Raw genomic sequence first — 20,294 nt, 5'->3', positions numbered from 1 at the left:
ACTCTGCCTGGTAACTTAAGTCCGCGAACCAAGTCTGCGAACTTAAGAAGGTTATATATCTGAAGATGATTTCTGAACTTAAACTTAAAAAGACTAAAGAATGCAGTTTGCAAACCGTGACTATAAAAATTCATGAACCGATTCGAGTGAATCAAATCATCTTTGCTTAAATTGTGTCTTGTGTAGTTACATAAGAATTCCTTGCAATTGAAAAACTTTCTAACTAGTTCATTTGAGTCATGTGAACTAGTTATGGTGAAGAATAACATGGTTGATATGAAACGCTCATATGGCTAACCTATTGGTTAACTACTATTGAACCAACAAGTGCCTACGTTTGGGTACGGTTAACAAACCTAGAAGCATGCATTTGAATTTTGTGTAACAAGCTAAGTTTTCGATCTAACAGTTGAGAAATATTAGCTTGAATCTAAATCAGGTTTTCATCTAACGGTGGATATTGATTGCTTTGTTACCAAGGTAACTTAATGGAAAACCCTGATTTGAAAGACTATATAAGGGGACCTCTAACATCAATGCAAAACTAATCCCCACACCTTACATGTGATATTAGTTTGCGTGCTAGAGTCGGTTCTCCTTTAACCTTTGGTTTTCTTCTTCTAAAACCAGGTTAACGACTTAAAGACTTCATTGGGATTGTGAAGCCAGACCGATACTACTTTATCGTAGTTGTGTGATATGATCTTGCATCTTCTATCGTACGAGTACAATCATATTGATTGGCTTGAGATTGATATCTCCGATATGAAAGATATAAAAAGTAATCACAAACATCTTCGTCTCATCGTTTGTGATTCCGCAACATCTTGTTTCACTACCATACCATTAAGATTTTTGTGAGGTGATTGATAATCTAGGATGTTCTTCGGGAATATAAGACCAGATTATCAATTGGTTCCTGTTCACCTTGATTACTATCAAAATACGGAACAAAACCTTTTAGGGTTTATCTGTGGGAGACAGATTAATCCTTCGATAGACTTGTCTGTGTGAGACAGATTTTTTTGTCATCAAGTCTTCGACTTTGGGTCGTAGCAACTCTTAGTTGTGGGTGAGATCAGCTAAGGGAATCAAGTGCGCAGTATCCTGCTGTGATCAGAGGCGTAGGGAGTACAACTGTACCTTGGATCAGTGGGAGAATGATTGGGGTTCAACTACAGTCCAGTCCGACGTTAGCTTGGAGTAGGCTAGTGTTTGTAGCGTCTTAATACAGTGTGTGTTCAATCTGGACTAGGTCCCGGTGTTTTTCTGCATTTGTGATTTCCTCGTTAACAAAATTTCTGGTGTCTGTGTTATTTCAATTTCCGCATTATATTGTTTTATCTTTATAATTGAAATAATACAGGTTGTGTGTTAGATCATCAATTAGAGTAATCCAACCTTTGGTTGTTGATTGTCATTGATTGATCCTCGGATATTGGTCTTTGGTACTATCCGAGTTATCTCTCTAGTATTTGATAAAGACTCGCAGATTTCTATTTGCTTGAGGATATAGAAAATCAAGAGATTGAGATATAAACTCTTTGATATACTTTTTATCTAGATTGAGTCTGACTGTCTAGTTGATTCTCTAGAAAGTATATTGGAGTTTGTCCGTACAGATTGCTAAGCGAAATATTGGGTGTGGTTGTTGTACCCCTACTTTTTTAAGAACAATATGCGTACTTGCATATGTGTAATCCATGTCTGGGAACCATAATATGCATACCGGTATGCGTACTGGTTGGTTAATGAAATTCAGGGAACTATAGTATGCATACCGGTATGCGTACTGGCGTAAGTTTAAGTTCCGGAATTTTCTGCTGAGTTTGGTTTATATTTAGTGGTATGTGTACCCGTTCGCATACTTGCGAACCCAAACTTAGTCCGGCTACTTAGGTATGCGTGCCCGTATGCATACTTGAGTAAGTTAAGTTCTAAAATCGGTTTGTTCATGAACTAATACATTTATATAATAAGGAATGCAATCTTTTGCAAACCGTGGCTATAATGTTCATGAATTGACTCAAGTGAATCAAAATCGATTTTGCTTCAATTATGTCTTGTATACTTCTATGAGAATATAAACAATTGAACAACTCTGGAACTAGTTTCATTTGAGTCATTTTAACTAGTTATGGTTAAGATGGATGAGGTTGATATGAAAGTGTTCATATGGATGACTTCGGTTAACTATTGTTGAGCCAACAAAGGTGTACGCTTTTAAGTACGGTTACTCGTATCTAAATAAAGTCACTATTCAATTGTGTGTAACAAGCTAAGTTCGATCTAACGGTTGAAAGATATTATCTTGAGTCTATTAAGGTTTTCATCTAACGGTGAATATTTAATGCTTTGTTACCAAGGTAACATTGATTGCAAACCCTAATTTGAAGACTATATAAAGGAGAACTCTAGCAACTGGGAAACCTAATCCCCACACCTCATGTGTGATACTAGTTGCGACTAGAGTCGATTCTCTTTTAACCTTAGGTTTTTCCAAAACCTTGTAGGTTAACGATTTGAAGACTTCATTGGTATTGTGAAGCCAGACCCAACTATTTTCTCATTACTTGCATGTTCTAATATTGTTGTTTTCTATCGTGATTGAGTACTATCTTCTCTAAGATTTGCTTGAGATTTAATCTCCGATATGCAAGATAAAAAGTAGTCACAAACATCTTCGTCCCATCGTTTGTGATTCCACAATATCTTGTTTCGCTACCATACGATTAAGATTATTGTGAGGTGATTGATATTTCTAGGCTATTCTTCGGGAATATAAGTCCGGTATATCAATTGGTTCCTGTTCACCTTGATTTATCAAAAAACGGAATAAAACTCATAGGTTTATCTGTGGGAAACAGATTTATCTATTCAATAGACTTTTCTGTGTACAGATTGGTTTATCAAGTATTCGACTTTGGATCGTAGAAACTCTTAGTTGTGGGTGAGATCAGCTAAGGGAATCAAGTGTGTAGAGTCCTGTTGAGATTCAGAGATGTAAGGAGCGCAACTGTACCTTGATCAATATGAGAATGGTTAGGGCTAAACTACATTCCAGTCCGAAGTTAACTTGGAGTAAGCTAGTGTCTGTAGCGGCTTAATACAGTGTGGTGTTCAAATATGGACTAGGCCCCGGGGTTTTTCTGCATTTGCGGTTTCCTCGTTGACAAAACTTCTGGTGTCTGTGTTATTTCTTTTCCGCATTATATTTGTTTATATAATTGAAATATCATAGGTTGTGCGTAAGTTCAATCAACTGTGAATCCAACCTTTGGTTGTTGATTAAATTGATTGACACTTGGATATTGGTTTTTGATTACCGTCCAAGTTATTTCTTATATTCAATCGGGATCGCAAATTCCTATTTGATTGATTGCAGATAGAATTAAGAAATTGAGATATAACTCTTTGGTATACCTTTCTTAAGATTGAGTCTGGCTGTCTAGTTGATTCTCTTGAAAGTATATTGGAGTTAGTCCATACAGATTGCTAAGCGAATTATTGGGTGTGGTTGTTAGACCCCTGCTTTTTCATGAAGATCAATGGAGAGTGAATATTAGCGATGGTTGATACCGGTGCTATAAAGTCCTTTATTCATCCAGACGTTGGCTTGGCATTAAACTTAACAGTTACTAGCGCGGCTAGCACCATCAGAAATGTTAACGCATAACCACAAACCAGTCGAGGGAAAGTTCGCAATGCAGATGTTCAAGTTAGAGAATGGAAAGGAAAACTAGATTTTCTAGTTATGCTCAAGGATGATTATGACCTGATATTGGGCATGAATTTCTTTTGGGAGGGAAAGGAATCGCCATTACCTCATAGAAATGGGATATTGATGCAGCACCCTCAATACCCATGTTTTATCTCTATGGTGAGGCTAAGTGAACCAGACAAGAAACTTAAGCCATATTTGTATGCGATTCAGGTGAAAGAAGGTATGCGCCAAGGCTTGGGTACTTTCCTATGCGTGTTGGTTGAGATCAAACCAGGAAAGGTAGTAGAAGTTGAGGATGCACTACACCATTTTAAGGTATTAGCAACCTACTATAGATGTTGCTAAACGGGATCGCAACAGGCTTTTGCCGTTGCTAAATTCGGTGTCGCAATTTTGAGCAACGGCACAAGCTTTGTTGCTAATCTCGCTCACAACGGAAATTCGCAACAGAAGGCGCCGTTGCAAAAGATTTTATTCATAACCATAGCCTATTGTTGCTAATCTGTTGCTAAATACAGGAATACCCTTACCCGGAACTAGATATGGTTGGTTCTGGTTCCAATTTATTGGTTCTGGTTCTAATTTAGTAACATAGCACCGACGATGCTAATGTTTTGCAACCACAAAAAAAAGAGGTCAAGTTTATGTTTATTGACCTAGTCAAAATTCACTTCCTCCCACATTTTCCCCCTACAATTACCCAGTTCCCCATATTCAACATCCACACTGATATACAAATTACAATTGCCATACAAAACTGTATTGTTGAGAATCACAATAGAAGATACAAATGAAGATACAATACTCTATTATATCATCAAAAAGGATTCTTTAATTGAAGTGTACTTAAAAGTATGAGTAGGAGATACAAATATATACAAGTATCATAAGCTAATAAAGAAACACATTATCTGTTGTCTGAAAAATAAAACCTTTAGCTCCGCAAAGAGTTTCCGATAAGCTCCATGATAAGCAAGAACCAGACGGCTGACCTGCAAGGAGCAACCACCACGAAATGAGAAGTTGCATAACAGAACCAAACCCCTCCAGGGTAGAGAAAATATAACAAAATAAAAACATCCATGTGAAACAGATAAAAAATCAGCCCCCTAGTAGTTTCCTTCGATACTTGTTTCATCAGCAAAGCATGTATCATCTTTCATTAATACCTCTTAGGCCTGGAATGCCGTCTTCAGATGTCCACGGTAACTGTAATAAAGAATCCGATTGAATGAGAAATATGTGAGTGAAATGACAATTTCATCTTCAAACACCTAAACAAAACTACCACTCACTACAGCTCACAAAAGCATAATTTCTATGGCATCCAAAAAATGAGAAACTTATCTGGATTTACACAGGAAGTTAAATAGAAATAACCTGTTGTTGATCATGCAATTTCCAGGAAAGGAACATGTCCGTTGTAAATAGAAGCCAATCAAGTTGAAAATTCCCCAACACAACATGTTCCAAAAATGTTAAGATAGTTAATAGAATTTGACACTCTCTTTTCTGCAACCTTTGATTCTTTTAAGTTCAAGAAGAAGGTAAGTGAGGGATGAAAACCATATATTACATGGGCATATCTTGAAAGTGATATTCTTTCCTCCAACCTTAACCTACATCATCACCACCACCACCCATTCATCACAAAAATCAAACAGATGAGGCACCACCAGCACCAACTATAGACAGCACAGGACATAAGCTTTTGCTGATTCCTGCGAAACTTTAAGGGTGTCAAGTAACTCATATATCACATATAAATATGACAATATATTGATACAAACAATATAAGAGTAAGTAATAAGATTACCTGAATCCATCGTCACCTTTTGTTGTTTAATAGACATGTACTAGAACTGCCAGTTACACAAATATGCAAGAATTAGAAACTGTTGAATTATGAAAACCCACCAGACCCAATGGCTTAATGAATAAAATGCAAATGATGTAATGAAGATCTCAACAAAGACTTACCGGATCGTACTAAAAATGACAGCATTTAGTTAAAAGACTGAATAATAAAATTCCAAGTGTAATACTATCCAAGCTAATACAAAATAAATTTAAACGGACAACCAACATAGATTAGCATAAGACCGGTGCTGCATATATTGAATAACAGCTTCCTCGATACTTGTTCGCAAATTCCCCTTCCGGATACTTGTTCGCAAATTCCTCAATAACAGCTTTGCTATGAGCCGGCATATCTTGAATTTCTTCGAAACTTCACTACCCTCTTTCTCACTCTTCGTTGAAAATTAAAATAAATAACCTAGAATATGAAACCAAGCCCCCTCAGCGAGGGAATAAGGTAAGATTTGTGATTTACTTACACAATGCAAAAATTCAATTTCACATAATGGTTATTGAAGAAGATGGTTTGCACCATCATTGATAAGAAGATAAGAGTTTAGCAGTTTACTAAACATGTGAGCACAGTACAACCACACTCACTTTAATCAGTGAAATGAAATACAATGATCTTCAAATTATACAATAAATATAAAGAATGAGTGAGAAGAAAAGCCAGATCCCCACTCATTCTAATCAAATCCAAGTAAAAGAAAAAATCAACATCAAAATGACATTTTCATTCAATCACTTACAGAGCCCTTTTGCGAGAGCAGATGCAATATCTTTGCACTGCGCTCCCACTAGAATTTACAACTACGGAGAAACAACAAGTGAATATCTAATTTACCATATGCGCAGTTCCACTTTTACAAGCAATAATACAATATAATTCTGGTTGTATAAGTACGTAACTAATTATTTTAATAGCTACCACTCTAGCTACATCCCCATTCATACTAACCAATAATATAGAACTAAATCAAATCTAATTGGAATATTAATAGGGCCACAAATACATCCTAATAAGACAGACTAATTTCCATTCATTACCCAAATCCAGATGCATGACTTAGAACTTCAATATAAGTCTAACCAAAGACGCTATCCATAACAAGATTCATAACAAGCCATCATCTTATTAATACTTTATGAAATATAAACACACTAGAACATAATTGTCATACAACTACAGTTCTAAAACGGTTTAAGTAAAAATATAACAAAGCAGCAATATACGCATCTAGGCAGACCCTTATTTGACACTCATGCCATTTCAGAAAAATATAAGGAGAAGAACAAGAACTTGTACCCCTTTTTCTCTTCTATCAGTCTTTTTATCCAACACTAGATGGACATCTGTTTTAGTGTCAAGAGGTGTGTTTTTCCTGGTTGCATTGAGCTCCTTCTTATAGCTTCTTTGCTTTGCTGAGAATAGAGTCAAAGGGTCTTACAGATGGTTACTAGCAGCTATGAAATGATTAAAATGACCATTAGAGAAAAACCCCTAATAGCGCTTATCATAATGTATTGATAGGAGTGAAAAATGATGCACATTCAAATTACCTTGGTGTTGTTCGATTCATTCATGGTATGCACAGTTACATTCGAAATCCTTGATCAATTACCAGTGGAGAAGGAGAGTAGCATCTCTTGATTAGAGTCTTTCAGATTATCAATTGTGAACAAATGGACAAGAGATGTTACATTGCTAAACTATAAAACGTTAAAAGAAATAAAAAAAAATTAAACAAGTCTCCCATAGAAGAAACAATACCTAGGGCTAACTTCAAATTATAACATCACCATCTAAATTGGCAGTAACACTAACAATTTAAATATACAATATTACAAAACCAACACTAAAATTCATCAATCCTTGTAATAACTTGTACTACCAAATCAAAAAAAAAAAAATCTCAACTGAAGTATCAAAATAAGATTCCCGTCTGTTGTTCTGGATGAATTACTTTCATCACTACCTCATTCTTATGATGATTTCCACAACTAACAGCACCAAAAACACTTCTGTGGCAGTAAGAAGAAAAGATCCACTCAATCTGAATTGGAATTTGATAAAAACAACATCCAACATAGATCTTTCTTCAAAGTACTCAAGTTGTTCAACCTTGAAAAACCCTAAAAAGGAAAAAATTATATTAGATAATAAACTGAGAAAAAAAACCTAATGGCAGAGAGTTTGAAATTGGGTATAACATTTAAACTCAAATCGAAAAAAATAGAAAAAAAACAGAAACCCAAATCTCACAGACAACCAAACCTAAAATGGAACCCAAATCATAAAACTAGTGCAAAAGGAGGACCTTATTATCTGATCGTCAGAACGATGCTTCCAAATCTCACAAATAACCTAAAATCTCAGATCGATGCTTCCAACTGTAATAAAAATTCCAACTGAAATCCATTTGCAAACATAAACCTAAAACCATCATATACACAAAACAAAACGATTATTACCTGCAGATCGAACTAGGGTTGTTGTGGTTCAATCGATTTTGTAAAAGGGGGTCTGAAGCTGATACTGATGACTTTGTGCTCTTGATTAAGAAGAAGTCATTTGAAGAAGAGACTAGGGTTTGCTTTTGAATTCGAGATGGGTCTTAAGAAGTGAAGAGATTAATGGTGGTCCTGTGATCGATCTGGTCATAAGGGTTTGAAGTTGTTGCTGAACAAGGGTTCTTCAGAGCAGCAGCTTGAAGAAAAAAAAGATAATGTTGAGAAAACTCTAAGGAAATATAAGGACGATAAGGCTGAAGGGGTGGAAAAAAGAAGAAGAGTACTTGACCAAACTTTGACTTTGGCGTAAACATAAGTCAAAGTGTTCCCCACCACACACGCGTTTCGCATGCATGAACAACTAGCAGTTGCTAATCGCAACAGAAATTTCGCGGTTGCGAAATTAGCAACAGCAACCCGCAATTGCGAAATATTAGCACCAAAACTTAGCAACGAGTAATTTCGCAACGACACTGGTGCTGTTGCTACTCTGGGTTGCTAAAACCTTAAAATGGTGTAGTGATGGAGCAGCTGAAGTCTTAGAAGAGTTTGCAGACACGATGCCTGCAGAACTGCCTATGACGCAACCACCGCGGCATAGGATCAACCATATGATTGAGTTGGTGCCAGGGGCGAGGCCGCCTGCGCAAGCACCATATAGTATGTCACTGCTAGAACTTGAGGAAATGCGCAAACAGATTTCTGAATTGTTGGAGGAAGGATATCATGTAATGTTATTCGGCTTGACGAATGCTCCTGCAACTTTTTACAACCTGATGAACGATGTGTTTGCTGAGTATATTGACCGCTTTGTAGTAGTATACTTGGACGACATAGTTATTTACAGTGAGACTTTGGAAGAGCATGCGATGCATCTTCGCAAAGCTTAAGGAGGCAAGTTTGTATGTGAAGAGGGAAAAGTGTGAGTTTTCCCAAACCACGATAACTGTCCTTGGCCATGTGATAGCGCAAGGGTGCGCGCATATGAACCAGAGAAAGGTGGAGGCCATTTTTGATTGGCCTGGGCCAAAGAATCTAGGAGGTCTTCGTTCTTTATTGGGTTTAACTTACTATTACAGGCGCGTTATAGTTGGATATTCAAATAAAGTGGCCACATTGACATATTTGTTGAGGAAGGACAAATCATGGGCATGGACTGACGAGTGTCAGCGGTCATTCGATGCATTAAAGGAAACGGTCTCGACAGAACCAGTTCTTCGCTTGCCTAGCTTCGATGTGCCATTTGAAGTGCACATTGATGCTTCATACAGGGCTCTAGGGGGAGTCTTGGTGCAAGATGGCCATCCGGTAGCTTATGAGAGTCGTAATCTTAACGATGTTGAAGGCCGATACACTGTGCATGAGAAAGAGATGTTGACAGTGATACATTGCCTAAGAACATGACGCCATTATCTGTTGGGAACTTATTTCATCATAAGGACGGATAATGTGGCTAGAGCTGGAAAACGGGCGGGCCGGGGCTGGCTTGTTACGGGTTACACGGGTTCGGGTTAACACGGGTCAAAACCCGCGGGTTGATATTCTTCACGGGTGGTCATTTCTTCAACCCGCACCCGTAACGGGTTAACCCGTTTATGGTCTATCTTAAACTGTAAACTGTTATTGACAAATTTATGTGCTGCCTCCCCAAGATGTCGACCAGAACCCCTTCCATTTCCGTGGTGGTTGTTTTTCCTGACATTTTCCCATGGTTTCCTTCCATTATCTTCATGCCATAAAGTAGGTGGTGGCTTCAAATCTTCTACTTCGACCATCCTCTTTGAGAAGATAACACCAGCTGAAGGTCGAGCGACATGAGTATGTGCATCAGGAAGTCTGTAAATAGCACAGATGACTTGATTATTCATAATATCGTCCATTCCGGGAACAGGCGATTGAAAGACCGGTGGGCAACGATCTCCATTACAAAGAGATATATATCCATTCATCCCCCCACTGGCCTTGGGGTCAATTTTTTCTTTCACTTCAGCCCCTTTTTTGTTAGACAACTGATCAGCGAGGCAAAATATGTATGGAGAGAGCGAGTTAGATGTCCAGATGAACAACATATTTTCCATGAAGCTGTTTCTTTTTGCTTCCTCCTCTGTCAAAGTATGTTCCACTTTTTTTATCTCAGCAAGAAGACGACTTTCATCAATGAATGGTAATTTAGCGATACCCTTCCATGCAAACCGCTTGCCATTCATGTCAACTTCAAAATCAGTCGGATAAAAATCAATAATCGGTGAAGTTGGGCCAGCCATCAATTTCCTATAATGCTCAGGTAGCGCATGGGAACTTGCAGCTGGAAAAACACCTTCATAATAATATTCCATCACCCAGCACAAGCCTTGTACGTATTTTAGAACAACATCTTTTCGTACTGCTTCAATCTCATCAAAGGTTTCAACTGAGAACTTTTCCTTGTAGTACCTTTCCTTCCACCCATCCTCACCCAATCTCACCTTGTCTTCTTCTTGGTCATCTCTATTCAAAAGGTCTGACTTCTCACGAATTAAGTCTTTAAGCTTCGCCTTCAGCTCCTCTTTGTTGTCACGTGTCTCCAGCTCTAAGCTATTTTCAGCCTCAACAATGGCTGCACCGACAGATCCCCCTGAATAAGTGTGTCTTGCCACCTTTCCTGTTCGTTCATATGGAGAAGGCAACGGAGCAGAAGCAAGACGAGAGCCCTGAAACCGAGCAACTGGGACAAGGGACTCAGGCTTCACCGTAGGTTCCACATTATCACCCCTTTGTTTCTGGGCTTTGTCACGCTTGATTCTTGCCGCCTGCCGCTGACGAAGTCTAGCTCTTTTGGTGAAAATTACATCCTCATACGACCCCACTGCGGGTATATATCCTTTTATACCTTTAACGTACGGATAAGATTAACCCTAGAATAATATGACGGTAGGGATTAAATATAACTTATTAATAAGGTGTTGTAGACGGGTTGACGGGTTTAACCCGCGGGTTTACGGGCCGGGACGGATAAACCCGTTTTCTCACAAGCCGCTATTTCTCCAACCCGCGCCCGGCTTGTTTAGGACCAAGCCAAGCCGGGCTCGGGTTTTCACGGGCCGGGTACGGGTTAATCCGCGGGTTTCAGCTTGTTTTCCAGCTCTAAATGTGGCCATTACGTTATTTTCCATCCAGAAGAAAGTTTTGCCAAAACAAGCAAGGTGGCTTGACTTTTTGAGCGAGTTCGACTACAAGTTCGAGCATAACCCAGGAAGGCTTAATTTTGTGCCAGATGCATTGAGCAGAAAGTTGGTGGAAGAATATGTGACAACACTGACCACGATGGAGATAGAATTGCTGCGTCGAATCAAAGAAGAGACGAAGACTGAGCAGGCATGTGTGCACCTCACTAAGTAGATCTGTGATGGGACCGTTCGTCGATATTGGGTAGATGATAGAGTCATCTATGGCGAAGGAGGAAGAATTTATGAACCTAATTCGGGTGGACTGAGAAAGGAACTCTTGCGAGAGACGCATGATTCCATTTGGGCTGGTTATCCAGGCATGAAACGGATGCATGCTTTGATAGCGCGTTCCTATTACTGGCCTAAGATGGAAGAAGATGTTGAATTGTATGTGAAGACATGCTTAGTGTGTCAACTGCATAAGACGGAAAGGAGAAGTGTAGCAGGATTGCTACAGCCTTTTCCCATTCCAGACAAGCCATGCAGTGCTTGTCGATGGACTTTATCAATGGGCTGCCAAAGGTGCAAGGCTTTAGCTCGATAATGGTCGTCGTTGATCGCTTTTCGAAGTATGCTACATTCATTCTCTGTCCTCATTCTTATAATGCAGACGTTGCAGCGGATCTGTTCTTCAAGAATGTAGTGAAGTATTGGGGATTCCTCAAGATATTGTGAGTGATAGAGACTCACAGTTTAAAGGCATATTTTGGACTGCCTTGTTCGGATTGCTTTGATCTGAACTGAAGTTTTCTACTAGCAATCATCTCCAAACCTATGGTCATACGGAGAGGATAAATGCATTGCTAGAAGAGTATTTTCGTCATTATGTGACTGCAAGCCAGGGAAATCGGGTGACGTTGATGGATATGACCCAATTTTGTTACAATTTGCAGAAGAGTTCATCAATGGAGTTGAGTCCTTTTGAGTTGGAAACAGGACAACAACCATTAACCCCTCATGAGGTGCCAAAGGCTAAGAAGCAAGGCTCCTGTCCAGCAGCGTATCGCTATGCAAGGTCTAAAACGGAGATGACTGAGCAAGCGCATGACAGTTTGTCCAAGGCGAAAAGAAGGATGAACAAATATGCTGATTTACATCGCAGAGATGTGGAATTTGAGGTGGGAGATATGGTGTTGTCAAAAATAACGCCCCAAATTTGGAAGAAGATTTCTAGCAAGATCGTGCATAGAGGCCTAATTCCAAGGTACGATGGTCTTTTTGAAGCGATGAAAAAAGTTGGTAAGGTGGCTTACAGACTCGTTTTGCCGGAACGATTGAAAGTGCATCCCACTTTTCATGTCATCTTCTTTAAAAAGTATCATCCTGATTTGCTGGATACTTCGAGACTACAAGCGAAGCGTGTACCACCAGTAATTCATCAGATCACAATTCGACAAGCAAGTTGAGGCTATACTTGATGATCGAGTTGAGGGGAAAAGTAAGAAGAAATAGGAGAACTTATTTTTTGATAAAGTGGCAAGGTTTTCCAGACTCTGAAGCTTCTTGGGAGAAGGATTCTACATTGTGTCAATTTGAAGAACAAACCCAGGCTTACCTACAATAAAAAGAATCGACGAGGTCGTCGAGTTCAGAGCTGGTGGGGAGGTCTATGACATGGCTGTCAAGTGGCCAAGTGGAAATGCACAACAGTTGCGCATTATCATTAACTTGGCCAAGGTCAGATATGTAGGGAGCATGTCTGAGTTGCAGCTAGACAATGACATATGCCAAACAGGGTTTGGACATGGCCAAAGATGCGAGTTTAGCATCAAGAGATACCAAATGAGTTTGGCATATAAACTGTATGCATGAGGCGTGCAGGCATGAAAACAAGACTTGCGTTAGCTAGCTCACTTGCATAATTAATTGGCAGAATGATGCTCAACAATGATTGCGGGACTTTGACTGGCAAACACAATCGTTGTGCAACAAGGCTGGATGATATGTCGGGCACATGGCCTTGACGGTTTCAAGTTAGTTACACGGAAGTTGTTTTGCTTTATGCTTTCTTAAAGGATATGAAGGGCTTGTTTGGCTTTAGGCGAACAGTCAGGTAAGTTGGCACAGTTGGCCAACTGCCTTGTAAAGTAAATCTGTAACTTCCTGACGTTTACTTGTATATAGCCTAAGACATGAATGAAAAACACAGCTACATATTTTATTTTTTTTTATTTTGTTTTGCCATTCTCCAACAGAACTCCATCTAGCCTAAGACATGAAACCGCAGGGAAAGATGTATATGTTTGAGCCTCAATGCGTTAATTCGCTAGTTAAAACAAGGATCAGTGCGACAATTTCAGCTCAAGGTAACATTATCGACATACAGCACTGATATCTGCTATACGGAAGAATCTAGATGAGTTGCAAAGACTCAAGTTATTAACCAATCATAAAATACTTGGCAATACAATTACTCAGTAAGGGCAGTTATAATTAGGTTCGACTCAGCCAGCAAGTGTCCCCATATTATCAGAGTATACAAAATCTGAACATTCTAATTCATAACGGCAAAATCCTGAAAATGGATTGAGAAAAGGATGACGTGATAAATTGATAAATTAAAGGAGATTGCTCAGCTCAGCAGGTGTACTATGGAGTCCTCAGACACTCATCACAGAAATCCACTTTTGTTTCATTATTTCTCAAATCTAACACATTATTATCAGGCCTAAGAATACAAGTAATCCCTTATACCATGATGAGAAACATGTAGAATGCAATAGATAGTATATACAATTGTTATCACAAGGACTTGTATGTTTGAGCCTCAATGCGTTAAATCCCTAGTTGAACAGCAATTAGTGCAAAAATCTCAGCTCAAAGTTCATTATCGGCAACATACGTCACTGGTCTTCATTCCTTAGATATGACTGGAAACCAGTGAACGCTGGTCTTCTTTCCCTTCTTTCCTCAGATGAAAGTGGTTTTCTCCTTCCAGCTCAACCTTGTGTAGGCCTACATCCTCAGCCCAAATCAGAGCTTCTTCCAGTGCAAGCCTACATGTTTAGCTTGCTTCCCTTGATATCCTTGCGATGAACTTGGACTCCCTGTAGTTTCCAGACCAATCACAGATTATAAGTCTCATACTAGTCATATTTCTAACTCTATCAGATGTTTCGAATCAGTGGTGGTCATCACTGTTACTATCAATGATATAAGCTTCAAATATGGTAGCTGCATCTTGCAAGTAACCAACAAGCTACAACTACATAGAATAAGTAACTAACCAGCAACAAAATTTATAAGCCTCAGAATTGCAGAATTTGTCACCAAGGCGTTAAGCCATTCAGTCCCGAAAGATGGTGTTCTTTAAATCAGATATCCTCATAGGCTCAGTAGCAAAACATAAATCAAGATCACTATTTGTTACGAAGATCAACACGAAAAGAAATATATGTCTCATGGCCAGTCCCAAGAGGTAATGGCCACAACGCAGCTCCCCAAGGCAATGGAATATGAGACCGCCCGAAATGGAGATTTTTCAACCGTCAACATATCAGGCTTTGTGTGTGACGTTTACGGAGGATTTTACAAACATAACTGGTTTGCTCCAATCAGTGAAAGAGAGATTTTTGCCAAAACCTCCCCCGTCAAAAGACAAATTAATATTGAATAATCATAAGATTTACCACATATATTATTATTATTACAAAAGAACAAGCATACGAACACATGTGACTAAGAAACCATTTGTCCCATGAAAACCTCCACAATCAATAAAAGCAAAAACTCGGTCAAACACACCCAAAAGAGATGAGAAGAAAATTGAAATGGCCGGTGAATACAAAACATAGAATCACAGAACTAATATGAGACTGTACAAACAACGATGGAACTCCGACGAGAACTTAATTTCCTACGTTTACCATCCCCATCAAAAATAAAATGTACAGAACAAACAGACCTAGTACAAAAAAGACTTTTAACTTTGATTTAGAATGCCTCAGAAAAACAGCCAAAGGTTAACATCAAAGAAATCAGACGGTAATTCCAAATAAGTTTTGATCCTCACAGGCAGTCAATAAATCTTCAAAACTATGAACTTCAAAAGAAAATGTAATCACACAAAACGGCTCTGTAAATGAAGGACAAATCAGTGTACAGATTCCTATCAAGATGCGAAACATGAAATTTGTGTAGGTCCAATCATAGCATTGACGGTCATTGTCTTTTTGACTATAGTCAACGTGGCTCGGACCAAAAAAGGAAAAAGAAAAAAGAAACTTGCAATATTTGATTATAAACATATATCCTCAGGTACCCTTCTCAAATCACACACACAGCAGAAACACGAAAACAACCACCACCGCGGGTGCTAATCTCAAGAGACCTTTAACCTTATAGTGAGTGAGATCATAAGAACATTATAATGAAATTAAATTATACTAAGAGCAACACATGAAGATTCATATCTGGTATCATATATACGGCCTAAGAATAAAAGTAACCCCTTAAACAATTAACAGAGACCTGAAGAATCGGTTAAGTATATGTGCTAAATTGCTAATCATGTAAAATATTAAAAACAGAATATACAATTGTAATTATCATGAATAAAGACTTGTATGTTTGAGCTTCAATGCGTTAAATCGCTAGTTAAACAGCAATTAGTGCAAAAATCTCAGCACAAAGGTTCACTATCGGCAACATACAGCACTGATGTCGCTATTGCAGTGTAAACGCATCAGCGACTCTAAAAATGTTGCCTTATGGCTAGCAGACTAGCAGTTTATACTCCAGACAGTACAATCAGGATGAGTTTCAAAGATTCAGAGATTCAAATCATTAATCATAAATAATTATTAGCTATTATGGCTAAAACAAGGGGAAAATTGATTACAGAGAGATTACTCAGTAGTGGCGATTATAATTAGGTTCGATTCAGCCAGCAAGTGTCCTCAGCTTAATTCAGAAGAGGGAGCTTGTATCCTAATTGCAATCCTTCACTTACAAAATTTTCCCAAAATATCGGTATAAATCAGTATAAATTAAAAACATTCAAATTCGAAATCTTTAAAACCCAAAATCGAGAATTGATAAAATTAAAAGAGATTGCTCAGCTCAGCGGGTGTATCGACACGCAAATAATTTTCTCGAATCGGAAAAACCTGCAATCAGGTCTGTTGAGCTTGAATTTTATGGAGTCATCACTGCAATCCCCCCATTTATTTCATTACTTTAAAACAATGCGACTCAAAAATGTTAAGATTACTCCTTCCTGTCTAGGAATGGCATTGGGATACAAGTAATCCCTTAACTATTACAAGAATATCTATGCTAATGGATAGTATATACAGCAACAATTATAATGAATAATAATGAATAAGATTGTATATATGTTTGAACTTCAATGCGTCAAATCGCTAGTTAAACAGCAATTAGTGCAAAAATCTCAGCTCAAGGTTCATTATCGGCAACATACAGCACTGATGTCGCTATGGAAATGTAAACGCATCAGCGACTCTAAAAATGTTGCCTAATGGCTAACAGTTTATACTTACAGTAGAATCTGAATTGAGAATCACCAATCCACAAATTTAAAACATTCATCAATCATAAACAAAACAAGGGGAAAATCGATTACTCAGTAGTGGCGATTATAATTAGGTTCGATTCAGCCAGCAATTGTCCTCAGCTTTAATTCAGAAGAGGGAGCTTGTTATCCTCATCGCAATCTTATTTTAATTTCCCCCAAATTATCAATATATATAAACATTCAGATTCAAAATCTTAAAACCCTAAAAATGGACTGAGAATTTGATAAATTAAAAGAGATTGCTCAGCTCAGCGGGTGTATCGACACGCAAATAATTTTCTCGACCGAGAAAAACCTGCAATCCGGTCTGTTGAGCTTGAATTTTATGGAGTCATCACTGCAATCCCCTTTTATTTCATTATTACCAGTTCTCATATCTAAACCCTAAAGACAACATAAAATGGTTTTTCAGGTCTATAAACCCTAAATAAGTTTCAAAATATACCAGGAAGAGACAAATCCAAAGAAGAAAAATCAAACTCAAGATTATATAAGAGTCTCCCAACATTGAACTTTAATCTGTGCCTCTAGAACAAAGCATCCAAGAAATCGATCAACAGATCTCAAACTCTTGAAGCCGAAAGAGGAGGCAAAACTGTAATCAATCAGAAAAATGAAAAACAATCAATTTAAAGAACGAACTTTACTAAGAAATAATTCACATTACAGGGATGAAGAAAGGAAAAAGCGGCACCAGAGTTGATAAGATAACAAGTGACTAGAAGTTTATTTATATAGGAGAGAAGAAAGCCATAAAACCAAACCCTAAACCTGTGCAAATACTTGAGCACTCAGATTTTGGAGGAAGGCAGTCTTCAAGGCACTACATGGCCTAGTTAGCAATTCGGAGAACGCCAAACGTACGGGTATTATTCGGATCGGTAAAAATCAAATTCCGTCAAAAATCCGGTCAACAGTTCGTGAATCGACAGTAAGTCGGAACGGTATACGTACGTGTATAATTCGATTTAGAAAAACGAGTTCGGCATACAAAATTCGGCTATTAAAAAGGATATTTTTAGCGTAATATAGAAAGGGTATATATATAATTTATGAATATATGAGTAATATAAGAATTATAATCAACAAACACGAAGTGGCTCAATGGTTAGCAAATGCTTCATTGAGCTTGAGGTTAAGGGATCAAACCTCTCTGGCCATAAACATTTTAAGACACCTTTTATCAAGGGGAAATTGGCCATGGACTTTCGTAGTGGCATAAGTATATATATAATTTATGAATATATGAGTAATATAAAATCACATCTAGAGCCTTTTAGATGAACCAACAGGTAGTTGCATAAGTATTATAGTTATCATCAGTGTTGCCGGAGTTGAACCAAGAGTTTAACCAATCCATGAAGTTTGTGTTGCAGTCAAACTTCCCACGGAGAGGTCCAAGTAAAAGATTCCAGATTGAATTGGCAGCATGACAATTTAGGAACAAATGTATCATAGTTTCCTCCCCACTATTGCATTACTGACATATTGGATCATATGTAGTGGAGAATGCTAGTATATTTAGCGTTGGTAGGGAGGATTCCATGAGCACATTTCCATAAGAAAATCTGGATCACTGGAGCAATGTTCATCTTTCATAAAGCATTCCAGTTGCTGGTTTGGTAATCATTTCTATAAATATTATCCATCTTGGCCTCGTAGAGATAATTGACAAAGAAATTTCCAGAGTTAGTTAGATTCCACACTATTCTATCTTCCTCTCCTATATGATGCTCAGTTTGAAGAACGAGAGCATTCCAATCACCAGTAGAGAGCATAAGGTGCTCCACGCTTATTAACTCAAGAAGGAAATTAGAATGTTTAGTGAGAGTAGTTGCAATGTTTGCCACCCAGATATCCTCCAAAATGTTGATTTTCTTCCATTTCCAACCTTCCAGGAGTTGTGCTGTTGTATATTATTGACGCCTTCCAATATGCCTTTCCATATCCAAGAGTCCTCATCCTTAGGTTTGGTGTCCATTTTAAGAACATTTCTTCCAGTGAGATATTTAGTATCCATCAGCTGGTACCATAAAGAGTCTTTCTCAGTCTCCAATCTCCAACCAATTTTAGTTATCATGAAGCTATTAAAGTGCTCAATATTCATGAACCCCAATCGTCCCATGTGTTTGAGTTTGCAAACAACAGTCCAGGCTTTAGGGTAGTAACCTTTAGGATTATTTAAAGATTTACCCCAGAAGAAGTCTCTTTGCAACTTGTTTAAATCTTGACAGGTTTTTTTTAGGGTGTTTGAAGCACTTCACCTGGTATATGTTGGTTGTAGAGGTGAGAGGGTGATGAGGACATACCTACCAGCTGGGTTGAGAGAGGTATTTTTCCAACTAGATAGTATGAGCTTTAGTTTATCAACTCCTGGCTTGAAAGAAATAATTTTGCTTTTATGAGTAAGGAGAGGAGAGCCAAGATATTTATCATTCAATTGAAGGACTTGGACACCCATATTATTGCTAAATATGGGGATAAGGTTTGGGTCAGTGTTTTTGATGAAAAAAATACCAGATTTGTTGAAGTTGATTAGCTGACCAGAAGATTTGTTGAAGTTGTTTTTTCTGGATCCTTTTAACAATAATCTTGAATTCACTAAAGGTTTCATTCTTATGGGATAGGAATGCAACCCAAGTAAATCTGGTGTAATCATCTACCATAACTAAAGCATACTTCTTACCGACAACAGTGGGTTGTTTAGTTGCCAAAACTATAAGTTTTGATTTCTAGTCTACTTATAGCTAAGTCTCGGATTAGGATAAAAAGTGTAGTTGAGCATTAGACTTCACGGCGTCCATTGATTGAAGACGAAGAACTACTACGGGGAGCTTGTGGAACTTCATCAACAAAAGGTATGTGGAGACTTGAACTCATCTATCACTCAAAAGTTTATCTACTCTGAGACGCCCCAAGTACTAAACCTGCTTAGGTAATAAGATTACAACCTAATTGAAGCATAAAATCTAGATTAACAATCTTAAGAGTCTCTACTGTTGGAATATCAGCCTATAATCATGCTTTCAAAACTTTATTAGCTATAAATCATGATATTCTTCATATAAGGTTAATATTATAAGCTGTTATGAGAATTCATGCATCTGGATCATATATTCTGCATTTGTGTAACATTAAGAGTAGATAGGAAGTATAAGTACATACCTTAGATTAGCTCACAACAATTTAAGGAAAACTTAGAAATTTCAGTTGTTTTCTATCTAGGTAGACACTTCCATTACTATCCTCTCTTGTCCTTTGATGATGGAAAAATTTCTTTTAAACAAGAGCTTGAATGGAGTCCACCTCATGCTAGAAAATACATGTGTTATTCAACCTTCCATCAAGAGTTGAAAAACAACCTCACATAGCATTATTATAACTAGTATGCCATTCTAAATAGTCTAAGAGATACTTATCCTTATGTACCCTTGAACTTATAGTATTTTTCAAG

The 20,294-nt window shown here is 37.9% G+C and overlaps 1 protein-coding gene, 2 long non-coding RNA genes and 7 other non-coding genes across 13 annotated transcripts; all 10 read right to left on the bottom strand.

Annotated features, from left to right (window-relative positions):
• Positions 1-4,584: 4,584 nt before the first annotated feature.
• On the bottom strand, positions 4,585-8,290 carry LOC113276324. Of its 4 annotated transcripts, XR_003324293.1 has the most exons (9): positions 8,060-8,290; positions 7,906-7,978; positions 7,564-7,720; positions 7,148-7,245; positions 6,894-7,009; positions 5,541-6,002; positions 5,105-5,445; positions 4,894-4,933; positions 4,585-4,716 (listed from the first exon to the last, which is right to left on the bottom strand). It is a non-coding gene; the product is annotated as an uncharacterized LOC113276324 (long non-coding RNA). The 4 variants fall into 4 exon arrangements; XR_003324291.1 differs by having other exon boundaries at positions 5,105-5,453; positions 7,148-7,720; XR_003324290.1 differs by having other exon boundaries at positions 7,148-7,720.
• Positions 8,291-9,507: 1,217 nt separating this feature from the next.
• Positions 9,508-10,974, bottom strand: LOC113273004 (5'-3' exoribonuclease 3-like; the record flags this gene model as incomplete). The annotated part of the gene is made up of 2 exons (XM_026522780.1): positions 9,508-9,511; positions 9,680-10,974. Coding segments are annotated over 2 exons (1,299 nt in total), but the record flags the coding sequence as incomplete, so codon positions are not given.
• Positions 10,975-13,912: 2,938 nt separating this feature from the next.
• LOC113276323 lies at positions 13,913-17,526 on the bottom strand. Its single transcript, XR_003324289.1, has 2 exons — positions 14,532-17,526; positions 13,913-14,351 (listed from the first exon to the last, which is right to left on the bottom strand). It is a non-coding gene; the product is annotated as an uncharacterized LOC113276323 (long non-coding RNA).
• On the bottom strand, positions 14,548-14,638 carry LOC113276662. The gene has a single exon (XR_003324597.1). It is a non-coding gene; the product is annotated as a small nucleolar RNA SNORD96 family (small nucleolar RNA).
• Positions 15,240-15,322, bottom strand: LOC113276905. Its single transcript, XR_003324696.1, has one exon. It is a non-coding gene; the product is annotated as a small nucleolar RNA snoR77Y (small nucleolar RNA).
• LOC113276934 lies at positions 15,357-15,503 on the bottom strand. The gene has a single exon (XR_003324721.1). It is a non-coding gene; the product is annotated as a small nucleolar RNA snoR2/U65 (small nucleolar RNA).
• LOC113276660 lies at positions 16,152-16,248 on the bottom strand. The gene has a single exon (XR_003324595.1). It is a non-coding gene; the product is annotated as a small nucleolar RNA R30/Z108 (small nucleolar RNA).
• Positions 16,355-16,462, bottom strand: LOC113276901. The gene has a single exon (XR_003324692.1). It is a non-coding gene; the product is annotated as a small nucleolar RNA Z107/R87 (small nucleolar RNA).
• Positions 16,885-16,983, bottom strand: LOC113276658. Its single transcript, XR_003324592.1, has one exon. It is a non-coding gene; the product is annotated as a small nucleolar RNA R30/Z108 (small nucleolar RNA).
• LOC113276899 lies at positions 17,078-17,185 on the bottom strand. The gene has a single exon (XR_003324690.1). It is a non-coding gene; the product is annotated as a small nucleolar RNA Z107/R87 (small nucleolar RNA).
• Positions 17,527-20,294: the final 2,768 nt, after the last annotated feature.

Source organism: Papaver somniferum, chromosome 4, assembly GCF_003573695.1.
Source record: "Papaver somniferum cultivar HN1 chromosome 4, ASM357369v1, whole genome shotgun sequence".
In the NCBI taxonomy this organism is placed as follows: Eukaryota; Viridiplantae; Streptophyta; class Magnoliopsida; order Ranunculales; family Papaveraceae; genus Papaver; species Papaver somniferum.
This window is presented reverse-complemented; position numbering and strand designations above follow the sequence as displayed.